The sequence below is a fragment of the Zosterops lateralis genome (assembly GCF_965231275.1).
Source record: "Zosterops lateralis genome assembly, chromosome: 4".
In the NCBI taxonomy this organism is placed as follows: domain Eukaryota; kingdom Metazoa; phylum Chordata; class Aves; order Passeriformes; family Zosteropidae; genus Zosterops; species Zosterops lateralis.
This window is the reverse complement of record NC_139765.1, coordinates 27,111,785-27,127,327: the sequence shown is the minus strand read 5'-3', so window position 1 is coordinate 27,127,327 and position 15,543 is coordinate 27,111,785. Positions and strand designations below refer to the sequence as shown.

The 15,543-nt window shown below is 37.9% G+C and overlaps 1 protein-coding gene across 1 annotated transcript in view; it reads left to right on the top strand.

Annotated features, from left to right (window-relative positions):
• Positions 1–337: 337 nt before the first annotated feature.
• ANO4 (anoctamin 4) overlaps positions 338–15,543 on the top strand; it is a gene marked incomplete at its 5' end in the record, with an annotated part of 125,766 nt that continues 110,560 nt past the window's right edge. The window contains one exon of the mRNA XM_083859803.1: positions 338–407. Within this exon, the coding sequence (XP_083715929.1) occupies positions 338–407 (70 nt within the window). The remainder of the gene's footprint in view (positions 408–15,543) is intronic.

The following is a 15,543-nucleotide window of genomic DNA, read 5'->3' as shown; positions in this document are numbered from 1 at the left end:
TGATGCTTACATCACAGCAGAAAAGGTGTTCACATTTTTAATTTTCCAAGAAAATTAATCTTTTAGACTTCTCTTTCGATTTTCTTTTTTTTCCCTTTAAGAAGATTGTTGCATCTCCATTTTACACCCTGACAACTTAGATTTTAGTTATTCTATGTTGATCTCTTGTATTTAATAGTAGTAATTCTTATTCCTCTCAGGTATAAATTTATCTATTCATGGGGCTGAAAAGTGTGTGCAAGTCTGTCAGAGGAGAACTGAAGCAAGCTACCCAGTGTCACAGCATCCACCTGTGGATGGGCATCCTTCAATTCCACAAGCCAGAAGGCAAATAAAAATGGAAGCCTCATCTTCTGGATCTACGATTTCATCAGTCACTGGTGGAAAAGCAAAAACTCATCAGCAAGGTAACAGATTTGCCTTGATACCTTTTCCATTCCCATCTCACATGTGATGTGCCATGACATGGTGAAGCTGGTATTAAGATGATGCTTGCGTGGAGATCAGTCTATTGATTGTCAGAATTACTGATTGATTTCTGCTTACATTTGATATTTTTGTCAATTATAGATTATAGGAAGTAACAGCAGTTGGGACAGATGAAAGTGGGAAATAAAAATGTAAGTTTAATCATAAAACCCCCCACAATGTGTAGTGGTATCCAAAATGGTAATGCAGAGACATTTGGGATATTGTTTTTTTAGTAATTATATATATTTAGTTTTGATAAGCTTTGAGCTAAATGCTCTAGAGGCTACAGGCATCCCCCATGGAATTCAATAATTGACACTAAAATTGGTTTTGATCAAATACACAATCCAGGGTGTAGGTCAAACTCTTTCTTGCTATAACACTGACAAAGCCTTTAGATCTGCACGAGATCTTACAACATAGGTTAACTGGTTAACAAAATGAAACTTTTCAAAAGAAAGTCAAAATATCCAGGGAACCATCAAATTCCAATTGGCATCATGAGCGCATTCTTTGTGATGATAATTGCCAGTGCTATTTTAGAAATATCTTTTCTTACAGCAGGTGAGTACATTTGTACTGGCCATGTTCAGTCATTTTTCACAATGAAAATTAAACTCCAAATTTCTTTCCTGAGCAGAGCAAATTACAGCTGCCCATGAAGTCAGTTTTGTAGCATATTTATTGGAGGGTCTCAATAATCTCCCAGTGTTGCTCCCCAGAAAAAAGCATGATATATGATGTATGCAGGAATTTGGGTGCTGGGAGGCAGAGTCTATTCATGTGAGACAGACAGTTATGCCTTGCTAACTCTTAGTGTACCCCCCTTTAACTTGCAGATATAGTAAATGGCTTAATTTTTATAAATTTTAGATTATCTATTGTAAGTTGCTATACAGGTCTGTGCCATGAGTTTCATGCACTCATAGTATTTAGTCATCATAACCTTTGTCAATGCAGATTAAAGAATTTACAGCAACTCATAGCCATATGCTTTGTTTGTTTTAGTTCTTCTGTTCACTTGTTTGTCCTGTTTTTTCAGCTTCTGTCTTTTTTGTTGAAGTTCAGAAATTGCTACTATTGAATTGTTGCTGTTGCTAAAGATGTATAGTGATGTGTGCAGCATGTTAAGAGATTGACAAAAAAAGTCCTGCATCACAGTTTTTAAAAAAAGTATCTTGAACATGCACAATGACAACATTCATTTTGAGATGCTACATATTCTACAGCTATCTGTTGATAAGTATGGACTGTGCTTTAATAATAAACTATATGCAAGCAGGAAATTCAGGCCTCTGATTGAGAAAAAGACCCCTTTTTAGGTAGATCCCAGAGGTTTCCTAAAATGGAGCTCATTGGTGACCATTTGGATAATGATTATCTTTCAGTTTATGAGGTTAGTTTTATCTGTCATATTCTCCTCTTAGGACAGTAAGAACATCTATGACCTACAGATGTATTTTTTGTATGACAGGAGTCTTCTCTTGACTAACTGAGAGTCCCGTTTTTTCATTTTTTATGTTTGTGTCCAGGTTAAACTGCAACCATTTGAGCTGTATGCAAGCAGATCTAAGAAAGATTATGGTCAGCAACAACATCAATGAATAGCATTCCTAAGAGGAAATTCTAATTTAAACAACAACAAAAAAATCATATGTTCTTTGCTCAAACTAAGTCACAAATTAACAGCTGTAGCTTCATAATTGGCTTAAGACATCAGTTGTCTAGTGGTAGTACCTTACCTAAGATATCATAAGTAGCTTGATATTTTAGAAAGACAATATTCTTTAATTACTCAGATATTACTCAGTATATTAATTGCTCAGATACCAGATCTTACAGCACTCTTTTCTCAGCTATCATCCTGCTACTGCATGCAGTAAATTTGTAGGGTTTTGTTCCATCTAACTTTAAACAGTCCACACAATTTGGGTTTTTCCTTCTATTGGACTGCTATTATCACAATCAAGTCGCTCTCACTGTTGGAGTAGTGTATGCTATGCTCACTCTGGTATTTTCTTTGTCCAGTTAGCATATACTCCAAACATTAAGGCAGTCTAGCATACGAGAAGGTATTTTTAGGACTTAAAATGGCATTTTAATTCTTATCAGTAAAAGAGACAGGACCATGGAAAGAAGATCCTTGATAAAGTGCAGGTTGAGACTATATTTTTTTCTTTGATAGCACACTACTTCTGTTTTCTTCACAGCAACTTTTTTTCCCTTTGCACCATTTCTTCTTTCAAGAATGACAACTTTTGTTATCTATCATGAATTCTATTTATTTGGCAGCAGCTTTGAATGAAGCTCATAGGTAGCTGTCTGCTAAGGACAAGAAATAATAGATACTGTTCATTGTTCCTGCATTTCTTTCCAGTTACTTCCCTGCCAGTAACTAGTAAGAAGCCTGGGGCTCGTGACTTCTATTATTAATCTGGGTGTTAGAGTGGCTGGGAAGCAGTGGGTTGTCTGTACTGTACCTTACTTAAAATAAATAAAATTTTAAAACTTGTTTTGTGAAGCTTGCAAAGAAGTACTGCTCAGCCATGAGCAGAACTACAACTTCCGAGCTTGGATTTTAAGCAGATATAAAGGTGTCAAGTAACTGAAACAAAACACAGAGGAAAATGGAGAAACAAGCGGAAGAAAAAGGCTATTAATGGGGAAGGGAAGACTCCTGACACCTTTGCAGGTGCATCCATATGAGGGAACTTTCTCTAACAGGGAAGAAAAGTAAAGATGAATATAAGCAATCAGATGATAACTTTAGATGTAATGGCATTAAGGCAAATAGGCATTCCTTTCCAAAATCAGGGACAGCGTGATTTTAGTTTTGAGAAACCTCCAGTTATCATTTTCCATCTGTAGGAGCAGTTGTGGTGTGTTGTGGCTAGTGGGGTACAAGGCAACTGAATTCAAGAGTTCAAAGCCATTGGGACAGACTGCTGGCTGCAGTGAATTGGGACTACAGTGTAGAATAGTGGTGTCTGTGTTGTGCACAGAAGGCTCATTTTAAAGCAATGGTACCATCATTTAGGCTCTCTGTAAGAGCAGCAAAATGTAGTATGAAACAAGCCTAGAGGGGGTTAAGCTGTTATCCCAGTACATTCCCTCAATGTAAGGGTTAGGCAAATCTGGGGACAAAAAGCCCCTCGCCTCCCTTCTGACAGCATTGCACTTCTGCTGTTCAACAAGCAGTACTTTGGTTTCTGGGCTTCTGTCTGGTCTTTCCAATGTTAATCTATTCCAAATCAAGACAATGTTACAGTGCTTCATTCTCTTGGTGAAAATTTTCTTTATTTTCAGATTCTGCAGAACTTGTCAAACCTCATTTTTCTAGGAGTCCCTAAATTTGCTGGCTGTGGAAGAATATCTTATTTGATATGTCTAAGCAGCTGTAAAGTAAATACTTTCATTGTGTGAAACTCTGGAATCTTCTTAGTTATTCTCTACTTGCAACATTTCCTAATACTTGTTACCCATTTTGTAATAACAGGAATTCAGAGGTTCCCTGGCAAGATTTTGTCTCTCTATGCTTCTAGTAAAACCTTAGCGCATCTTGATCTTTAGATATATTAGTGTATATACAATAATGTAGATTGTAATTTATATCAGTTACAGAAATCAGTACTGCAGGTAATCTACACAACCAGAAGGAGGGGTTGTCTTTGAAATAATTTATTTCCAAAATTTAGTTAACATGTAAAGATGCTTCACTCTGGGAAACACATAAAAATATTCTAGAAATTTTTCTTTCAAGAATTTAGTGTTCAAAAATACCCCTTTCAAAGCCAAAGAATTGTACATTTTGGAAAGGACATTCCTTGCTACCTGAAATTATATAGGCATATTGATGATATTTGAAAGAACTTATATGCTTAAAGAACTAGTTTCTGGCATTATGGTGAAAGTCAACTGGAATTATTGAAATTCACTGAGAAACTTTTCTTGCATTCGCCTGCTTTTTGTGATAAGAAGTATTTGATAAATTACAAGTTTAAAAGGAGGCATGTTTGCCTTGGACAGGGTTTTCTTTACATTTGGGTCCTCTTTTTTTATTGCTTATCAATCTGTAGCATTTTTTATCGATGACTTTCTTACTGAGCTTGTAAATAAGAAAGAAGAACTAGGGGGCTTGGGCAACAGAAAAACTGACTTGGGAGGTGAGTAGAATGGTATGGCTCTTGAAACTAGCAATCAAAATTAAAGGAAAAAAGGAAATATATTTAATAATCTTACTCACAAATTAATTAACTTTGAATTATCAAAAAATCTAGGACTGAAGCCTTCAAGAATGGTAATTTATAAAAATAATAATGTGCAAAAGATATCCATTTCTCATCACAAAATATGCATATGCTTGTTAGCATTTACATTTGATTGTAAATGGTCTTTAGAAGATCTGTTAGTTGGATGTAACTTGCTGATTAAATCCCATTTTCTTTTCATTGCTGACTGGCAGGACGTGTGGCATGCATCTCTTCTAGATTAAAAGACTAAAACCCTGCAAATAATTCTGCCAGGAAGCGCTGTCATGCAAGTATTTCTTGGCAGCAAATGCATGCATGGCATGGGGATGGTTGATGTAAATTCATCTGGAGATTTGAATTCCCACTGACAGTAATGCTGTTATCTTACTTGTCTAGCATTATGAGGGGAACAATCTTTTTCAATATGCTTTCTGCTGGGTGTACATAGAACTTTCTCTTATGTGGAATGAAGAATAGAAAATGCGAGCAGATTTCAAAGACATTTAGTATTCCCCTCATTAAACTAATTTTCATATTAAAACCCTCACATGTGTACAAGAATCATTCCTATGCAGAAGGGACATTAATGTCAAAGAAACCAGCCTGCATAATTAATTTTTTCCCTTTATATACAGCCTGTGTTCAAAGCAATGTAAGTCAATGCGTGGAGCAAAATTTCTCCCATGTTGGTATTTCAAGCGTGATCTGTAAACACCTCCCTGCTGAACACAGACTGTTCATTCTCCCAGCTGTTGGTGCTCTGCAGCCTCTGCAAAGCTCCTAATGAGAAGAACAGTTTGCCTCAATTACCATGAGGACCTTTTGTCACTGGACTGAGTGGCAGGACACCACATGGTGATTATGCAGTTCTTTGAAATTAAGAGCGGAACTAGCTCGCAGATAATGCAGAGCTTGAAATCTATCATTTTGTTTAGTCGTTCAGCCTATTTTATTCAGCCCTTTACTTTTCTATGACAAAAGTAACTTCTTTGAAAATTCCTGGTCCTAAGGTATCAAATGTCCTAGAATGTTCATTCTAGCACTTTGGAGAACACTTTTGCAACAGCATGTGAACACAAAAAAAAAAAAAAAAAAAAAGGTAGCACAAAAAGCACTGTTTTTCAATGCTATCGGTCTTGTTTAATTTAAATGTATTTGATACAGGCAGAAATTGCATCCCTCTGTATCGATTTGTGCTGCACGTGACACACACAAGTACTGAATCTGTCTGGGAGGGACCTGTGCATATTCTCAATAAGGGACTTCAAAAATAGCATTAATAATTTTAAGTGGTGACTTTGAGGGTGTTTTGCTTCTCTGGGGGCTATGTGTTTTTAAACATAATTCTTTTCAAAAACTAATATTTTTTCCTTTCTGCTTTCATCACTCTCCTGTTCACTGTTACAAAACAATCATTCATTCAGCCTTGCAATCAATTATGCATGGTTACTTTAAAATCAGTACAATTTGCCCTAAGATTTCAGCTCTCCTGGCTGTTGTTAGTTCACAATATGTAGTCACCTCACAGAGGCCGCTCTCTTTGGATGTTCCTAATTGTTCTACCATCAGAGAGTTTCCTTTCATAAGGAAAAAACAGGAAAAGGCTTAGGACTAAACTCATCTGATCCTAGAGCAAGGTTATAATGTCCTGAGACAAGTGTAACATAGCTGTCTTTAAAAAACTTGACCATTCTATTCTGAAGAAAATAGACAATATATAAAATTTTGCAAAGTTTCTGAGAAAGAAATGACCCATTTAATCTAAAAAATAACTTATAATTCAAGGAACAGTGAGAGGAACTTTGAATACTCAGTTATTATGTTCTTGTAATGCTTGACTGAAAAATGAGGCTTTTTCTTAGCTCTATAGTTCTTGCTTAAAGGGGTTTAGTGTTATGTAAGACTCTATTTCTAATGTTAAATATGTTACATATATTCCAAAGAAATATTCTTGCAGGAAGACTGTCAAAAGATGGAGCAAACTAGCTTCTACTTTGGCAGAGATGCTTTTAAAATCAGAAAGGGATTTGACTAAAATAGGGCTGCACAGTGTTACTAATTTCTACAAAAGGTTTGTATCATTCCAAAAGATAGCACGACCTCTTTCCTTATACCATGTCTGCTGGTTCATTCTGGTGTCTCAAGATTAAGCCAGACCTTCCTATATAATTTAAACAAACAAACAAACAAACAAAAAGAAACCCACAAAAACCCCAAACAGACAAAACCAAAAGCAACCCAAAACCAACCAACCAACAAAAAACCCAACATAAACAAAACAAAACAAAAATCAGGAGAGGAGGCTTATTCCTTGGATGAGTAGATATGCTTCAGGTAAGTGCTTCCAGGGTTCAAATGAACCGACTGGAAATTCCAGCCAATGTACTGTGGTGCCAAAAAAGCTCAAAAGACCTGAAGAGTTGCATAAAACTCATCATAACTTAGACCAGGTATAAAGGCAGCAGCATAGCAAAGAGGTGACATAATTTCTAATCTGTTCTTTGTTTCTGAGAACTTCCTTTGGGTCATACAGACCACTGACTGTTCCTGTGCCATGTGTGGCTGGATAGCTCAGGAAAGCAAATGTGCCCTCTGCATGCTGGGATTTTCACAGAAGCACAGTATTTGCTGCTCCCATCCTTGGGAGTGCAGTTCTGTACTATTTTATGCTTTAGAGGTCCAATGGAGCACAGAGCATATGACTTTCCAAGGTCCTCTTTATTACTGGAAACATAGAAAAATGGTAGTTAAAATAGAAAAAGGGAGATGGCACAACAGTTTGGTACTTCATTTAGACCTTGCTTTAGAAATGCACCAAACATAGAAAATAATTCAGGACCTATTACACTGATGAAAGATTTTTAAGGGTCATCAAAACAGCACATTTCCTCAACTGAACTTTCTGTGTTGCCAGAATGCCTGAAAATTATGACCCTTGCTATTCCAATACTCTCCTACTGCTTGTAAGGGAGAGTCTTCCTAGTGCCAGTTGCTGAAAATAATCTCTTTGGGATAGGCATCTTAAGTGAACAGCCTAATACTAGTCCATGCATTTTAATGTCAAAGTGCTCTATTTCTCCTTTGCAGGTTTTTGTAATTATAGTAGGTTGCAAGGCTATATAAGAAAGGTCAACTGCACCAGTATAAAGGGCAGGATTCCTGCTGTTCGTAAGGTTCTCTCAAAGACAAATTAAAATTTTGAGAAAGAATATTTTTACAAAATAATATATAAATATTGGTCCCATTCTTCCACTCCAGTTTGCTACTGAATGGTTATATTTATCATAAGCTTTCCCTTACCAGGCTGGTAGGTTGGAACCATATCCTCTCCCTGTTGTAAACTAGGGTGGGATTCATTGACCTGTGTTTAGTTTCTGTACATGAAGGCATATTTCATGGGGTCTGCATGGTAGCTCTTCCCTGGCCTGGGAGAGGGCTTATGATGCTCTAACAAAGGAGCAGGTCTTCTAGTTCATGAAAACTGGAAACAAGGTAAGTAAAAAGGGGAGGGAGGAATTTGATGACTACCTGTTAACTCAAAAGGTACAGAGAATATAGAAGGAACAGATCTGTGGGAAAGGGGATGTTGGTAGCTGTGGGAATGTTTGTCATCCAAATGAAACTTTCCACTCCAGAAATCTGTATATCTTTCCAAGCTGGAAGGGACAGACTGGGGATAAACTGAATGTACTTGCACTGTTCTTACTCCCTTTGGCTAAGCATTTGGTTTCAGAAATAGGATCCTGCTCTGGATAGACCTCTGTTCCGATATCCTGTCTTCAGTATAACCATTTTCACAATCCTATGATTCATCCTCATTCATCCTCAATCCCGAGTTCATTCCTCAACAGTCTTAGGACAGCTGAACTTTCTGAAATGGTTCAACTGCTGGTACTTTCTGCCAGAATTAATTATCAGGTTATATTTAGACTGTGAAGGCACTGCTGTGGTACAATGTGAATATAACTGGTTGTTACCTTAAAACACACCTGAAAAAGACACCTGGTATTTTTTAAAAAGCTGTCTTGATGTCCCACATTATAATAAAGTAAATCTTTGGTACACTGAAGTTTTCTGTCAGGTTGTTCCCTGTGCAGCCAGATTTTCTGTTTGTCTCATCAATAAACTACTGACTTGAGAACTGGGTGAGGGTTTTGCAATAAACTGTTGGTTCAGCAAATGTTTTCCTCTCCTCCCCTTAATGAATTGCTTGCTAATGACCTCTGATATTGGTAAGAGGGGGCTTATCATTCACAAGTAGATAGATTTTTCAAACACAGACAAATGTTTGAACACATGTGATAGTGATCTTTGATAGCTGTGGTTTTATATGTGTGCTCACAGTGTAAGAGGAAACAGGAGAAGCTAACAATCATTCTTACTATTATTTTTATAGAAATAAAGGTAGTAGGAAATGGACTGAATTGTTCAATGTGTTTAGATCTTAGACTTCTTTCAAGATCTTTATTTGCAATACACAACTGTGGAGAAATGTCTTTACTTAGTTATACTCTGTAGCTTTGTGGCATTTTCAGACTATCTTGTGAATATCCATCTCAGGTATGGTAACACTTGAAAAGGGTAGCTTTGTTCCCCATAGGCTGGACACTTTGGTGCCCTGTCTCTTTGTCTAATCACTGAAGTCCTTGTAGGAAGCAATTCCAAAGGCTTGTTGTTCAACTCTGTTTCTCTACTGATTGCTGAAGAATCTGAACCAGGGCCAAATAGAGCCAAGTGAATGGAAATGTTAGGCATAAGAATGTGTGACATTTTATGCTTGGGGCTTCTGTGTGAATATTGAGGTTCTTTCAATAATCAGAACATTGAGGCATCCTCTGAGCATAGACAGGAAATGAAGCAAGAGGTTATGGGCTTTTGCAGAGCAGTCCAGTAGTTTGCTCATTTGAGTTCTGCCCATGTGGGAGACACAAATTATTAGCTCTCTGCAGTTTTGCTGTTCAAACCCACATCTTAAGAGGTGCCTCCCCCTTGATGAAATGAGCACAGCGTTGGTGAATTTGACTGCACTCGTGCCCACAGCTCATTCTGGGCAGTGATGGAATTGGAAATATGAGAATTGAGGGCAATCAGGACCCTGTCCCTATAGTCTGGTGTTCAGGCTGTTGTGACAGTAGAGGACATTTTCAAGGTATTGCTTTGCACCAAGGGTTCTCTGTCCATTTTTCTTATGGTTGTCTCTGGAAAAGGTATTCACAGCATGAAAGAGAAAGAACAAGTGCTGAACATAGAAGTTTCCACATCTCTATAGTTAAATGGCACAAACTGTGTGTTTGATGCCAGCACGGGGTTTAATGGAGGGGAGAGTTGACACCATATGCCATCAAAATACCATAGTTTGTGATAAATCAGTAATATTATGTGTTCAGAAATCTCCTCTTCACTACTGCTACTTCTGGAAGATAAGAAAAGAGTTCTAACAATTAAATATATGTCATGTCTTGCATATATCATGTATTACAATACAAAGGGAATCTACTTTTAAATTTCCTTTCAAAACTAATTCAAGTATTTTTTTTGCTGTGCTTTTAAAATGATCATATACATGACCATGTAGAGATAGCTATGGCATAGGTGTCTCATTTTAGCCAGAATGGTTTGGGAGTTGAATTTTTCTTCCTAATATTCCTTGGACTTTCTTATTGAAAATTAAGAAGCCCTATAATTTTATTTCCATAATTTTCAAAACTAAAAAGATATTTTTGTGCTTTTGCACTCTGCTTGGATCCTAAGAGGCAGACACATTATTTTATTCATAAACACTGTGAAAACCATTAAGATAGATAATGTTTTCTGCATACCAGAAGATGTGTTTAGCTATACCAAATAGTGATAGACACTTTCATTTTAAGGAAATTGATAAATCAATTAAGAATAGCAAAAGTTATGTGAAAGTCCTTATGTATTTATAGACATCTATAGGAATCTACCAGGTCAGAAGTTTTTCAGAGGCCTGCAAGTAATTCCACAGTGTTCCAAATTTTTCAGTCTTGGAAACACATTGTGTATGAATGCTATTATTATGGAGCACTTTGTCTTAAATCAGAAGTCTCCAAAGACCTCTCAATGTGTACCATTAACAATTACCTAAAAGTTTTCGAAAACTGAGGATGTTTGTAGCTAGATGGGGAAAATCCGGTGACATACATTGGTACAAGTAAGTACCTTGTACTGTGAAAAACTGAGACCTTTAAGATATTCCAGTTTGTCACTACATGTACATGTGTAGATGTGGCAGACAGCTGTTCTTATTCTGATGTTATGCTGCCTTAAATGTAAAAATATGTCAGGAAGTTCTCAGAAACAGAGAATTAAACATCTGAGTTTTCCTGTCCTTATCCTCAATGCTGTCTTTAAAAAGAACCCAGGACTGGAAACAAGCATCAAAATGAAAGGAGAAGGGAGCTCACCACACACACCCCACCTCCTCTGTAGAAATTTGAAATTGTGTTGAAGATGTAAGCTAGAAGAAGCTTAGTGCTGCTGGCAAGGACCAAGGATGGAAGACAAGTTTGTCGGTAACAGTCTTTTTCCAGAAAGGAGTCAAGTGTTGGGCTGGTGAACCAAAGTTGCGTTTTGCAAATAAGGACTTTTTTTTCTGTGCAGAGAAGAGGAAGCTCAAGGCAGGACACAAGACATGTTTCTGTATCCTGAGTTGAGAACATACTTAGCAGTGATAATTTTGCTTTGTGAAACTCTGCACTATTGTACAGGAGAGATTTAAGGACAGAAACAAAAAATGAAATACTTTTGATGTATTAAAATCTATCTAATGTAATCACTGAAGTACAGTTGATGTGTACAGTCTTCACACAATGCTGTGGGAGAGAAAAATGCCTAGGCAGAAAGACTATAACAATACTGATTGGTGAAGAACAAAAAAGAACATGATGTAGGATTTCTTACAGAAAAAAAAGTTTCTGACCACTGTAGCAAAAGCAGCTCTTTCTGCAAGACTTGTTATGATACACATCAGCCTTCCACTTAAAGAAATAATCATCTGTCTCTGAACTACTGTTTTCAGGCCAACTTTATCTTGCTAGGAAGACATGTATATTAATATATATTTGCATACATTCCATGACTCTTAGAACAGCTTGGGAGTTTTTGTCTGCAATAATTGAAGCAATAACTAGACCAAAACGGTTTTCATCTGTTACAGTTGTGTGGTCCAGTGCAGTCATGAGGCAGATCCAGGGAAGGCCAGCTATGTTGTACATTTTGTTTCTACTCCTGTCACAGAAATGAGAAGTGCCAGAACTGAGAGCAGTCAAGCTGTGCTGCACATACACATGCAGACCCCTGACTAACATGTATAAGAAATGCTTAATGCAATTTCCGTTTGAAGCTCTGCTTTTCACATAGATGACCTACCAAGAACTCACAGGAAGAAGCCAATAGAATATGTGCCTGAAGGGATGATTCTTTATCCCTTGTTGACTCGGGTTTGCCTAGAGTGAAAAGGGCACCATGCACAGCAGATTTCTGCTTGCTTTAAAGAAGCAGGTCTGGTAAGAAGGAGCAACTTCTCTGTAGAACCTACTGTGGTACTTAGTGTAGGAAAACAAACCTGCTAATATTAAAATTATATTTGTTCTTGCTAAGTATCACCCTTTTAGAGGTAGATGGCCCTGTGACAGGAGCATCCACTCACATGGCAAAATCTTTCACTACAAGTTGGAGTGCTCTTGTTTAACATCAGTACCATACTAAATATGTTAAACTTGTTAAACACAAGTTGCTTCTCTGATACATTTGGTCATTTTTATATTTCGAAGTATGTTAAAATTCTGACTTAGAACAAGCCATCTTATTTAGCTGCTAAAAATTAAAGGTCTTTTAAAAATCTCATTTGTTTTCTTAACCTAACTAATTGGGATGCTTCAAGACAAATAAAGGAAAAAGTATGTTATTTTATGCACAACTTTATGCATCAATGAGTAAATCAGAGGGAGTGCCAAAGGGTTAATTTAAAATACTATTTCAGTTGGACTAGAAAGTCTCAGTAAGCTGAGAAAAATCTGACTGATCTAAAAAAAAAACAAAAAAATAAGATTTTTTAAAATTTAATATTTACTTCCTTTTTTTATGTGTTTATTTCTCATACTTCTGTGGAGAGTCTTTACCATCCCCTTAGACAATATTGCTTAGATTTTACTCAGTGGGACATGTCACTGATAAAACATAAATCAGCAGCTGCTAAAGCAAGAAGGAAATGCTAAAGGCAGGTTAGTGATCCATCAATAGCAGCAGTGACATCAGATACTGTCTTTGCATGTAGTATTGGAGATCTGTGGTAAGGTAAAGAAAATAAATCTCTGGATGCTGTTAATCTGATACTTGTGCAGTGAGGCCAGATATTAAGGCTACTGTGAATCAGACAAGCACAGAACATTGTCATTTCTGTGGATTGCTGAAAGCTCCCTATACTGCAAGAGGATCAAATACAGGAGAAGAAATTTGAATGCAGCAAAATTGTCTTCACTTCATTGTCTGAAATACAGTCAGGTTTAGGCTGGTCATTTTCTGACCACTTCCTAGACATTTTGGTTTTTGTTATTTAAAGAGGGGCTTTGAAGTTGACTATGTACATTCTCTGAGAGTTTAATTTTATTAACAGGTCTATGGTTAGTCCATCAGATGTCAGCACTTAGGAACCTCCATAGCTGACTGCCACTTCCTTTCTCCCTGGCCCAATTAGTTCAGATCTGCTGCAGATGCTGCAGGGATCCTGCTACCTTCATCTCTTCTGAGGAAGTGACTTAAATGTAACAAGGATATAGGATTTGGGGGAAGAGAGGGTATTTTATACTTGTCAATATTGTCAATAATTTGCTCTAACTAGGGTTGAAATGCAGAACAAAGGCTGTTGGATGTGAGGATGCAAGTATGAAATGGTATATGTTAAAAGTGGTAGCTGAGTATTTAAGAAGAAACTGAACGACAATTTGCAAAACTGCTTAACTGAATTGCTGTCCATTGATTACTTTTCTGCTTCCATCATATTGTTTGTATGTATTTTTCAGCAGCTGGAGTATATTTTCTTGGGCCTTAGAAATCTCTTTTGGGGCAAATCTTAGCCTCTCATCCCTGAAGCCATCTTCTGTTTTCCCTAGGCTGCTATTGTATGAATAATCAGTTCTCTCACTTAAGAAATTCTCTTTGTTCTACATCATTAAATGCTGACTCCTGCTGCTGCTATGACAGATCACTTTGCAGGAATCTGCAAGGGGAGTTGTCTCTGATGTTAACAACAGCTGTAGTCTTTTCACGTTTGCTGAATTTCTGTTTTGCCAAATTTAGTGTGGTGGTTTGCGTATCTGCTCTCTTTTACCTCTGGGAGATAGAATTTGGGGAAAAAAGGCAAAACAGGCCCCAACTTAAAAGTAAACAGGTTTTAACACACACTAAGAAGAAGAAAATAAGAAAAGACAAAAAAAAAAAAAAGATATTTCTAAACCAATCCTTTCTCCCACCACAAACTGTTCATTTTCTACAAAGAATGTAAAGAGGCAAAACTCAGAACTCCAGGTCAGTACCACTTATAAGACAGTCTTTCATTCAGTCTTTGAGAGAGAGAAGTCTCTCCTGTTGTTTGGTAACTTTCTACAAGAGAAAGAGTCTGCTTGTGGCTTCTAACTCACAAATGCAGCCCACCTGGGGAACTTCTGCAGTTGTGGAAACTGCCATATCACACAGCCTTTCCCATGACCACATATGGGCTGTAGACTCACAGTTATATTGAGGTGTCACTTTTTAAAGATAAACAACTTCAAAGGATTCTTCATCTCAAGGAACAGAGATGTCTTCTCACTTGTTTCACTGGCACAGGGGGTTTCTTCTCATCTCTCTCTCTTCAAACCTCTTATGAAATCGCCGAATCACAACTTCTAATTTAATATTCACTCAGTTAATCACAGATACCTTTGCTCAAAAATCCACAGATCATCTCCCCAATTCATATTGTCCACGATTTAAAGGATTATTCTACCATATTTATATTACAGTCTGTTACCATAACTCACAGGAGATGTTTCAGCCTAGAACCAAGGCAACTTGTCATCTCTTCCACCTAAGAGCACACTCTTCCTTTACTGACCTTGAGATCTCCATATTGTCCCTTTACATGTCTCAAATTTGGCTGTCTCTCTCACTGAGGAAAAAGTTAGGGCTTTGGAAATTTCATCTGTGCCAAGAAAGAGTTAAATTTTGCCCAGGTCCTCTTCTCTCCCAGCTGTGGGTGACTCCAGGGCCGTGCGGGCCGATGGGGCAGTGAGGGAGAAACTGGGCCGAGAGATGGAGAGATGGGAGCGGCTCGGGCAGCCCGGGGGCTCAGCAGCCAAGATCATAGGGGGCATCCTGCCCACTCCCAGTCTCATGGGGGGAGAAAAGGAACATCTCCCCTGGCCCTGGCCAATTCAGGGGTCAGCTTTAGAAGTTCACTAGATGTTAAACTGCAGCCTCCAGCCCCGGCAGCCGATGGGGGCACGGCCAGAGCAGGGCCGGCTCCCCCCACAGCGGGGAAACAGCGACACTGGGCAGCCTGGGCTGCCCCCCAGAGCTGTGTTACTTTCTCTGGCTGGGAAAAAAAAAGGCGTTGGCTTGGGCACACTCAGCTTCATACGAGTGTTACCAAAAGTCGCCTTCAGTTCTCTCAGTGGTCAAACCACCTGCCAATAGAAAGAACTGCCCCCTGATAGGTCCCTGTCCTTTCTAAGACAAAGTGCCAGGTCTTGGCAGGGCAATATTCCATTAACCAAAAACCAAACTGTGTCAACCTATGACAACAGTGAATCTTTGCTGT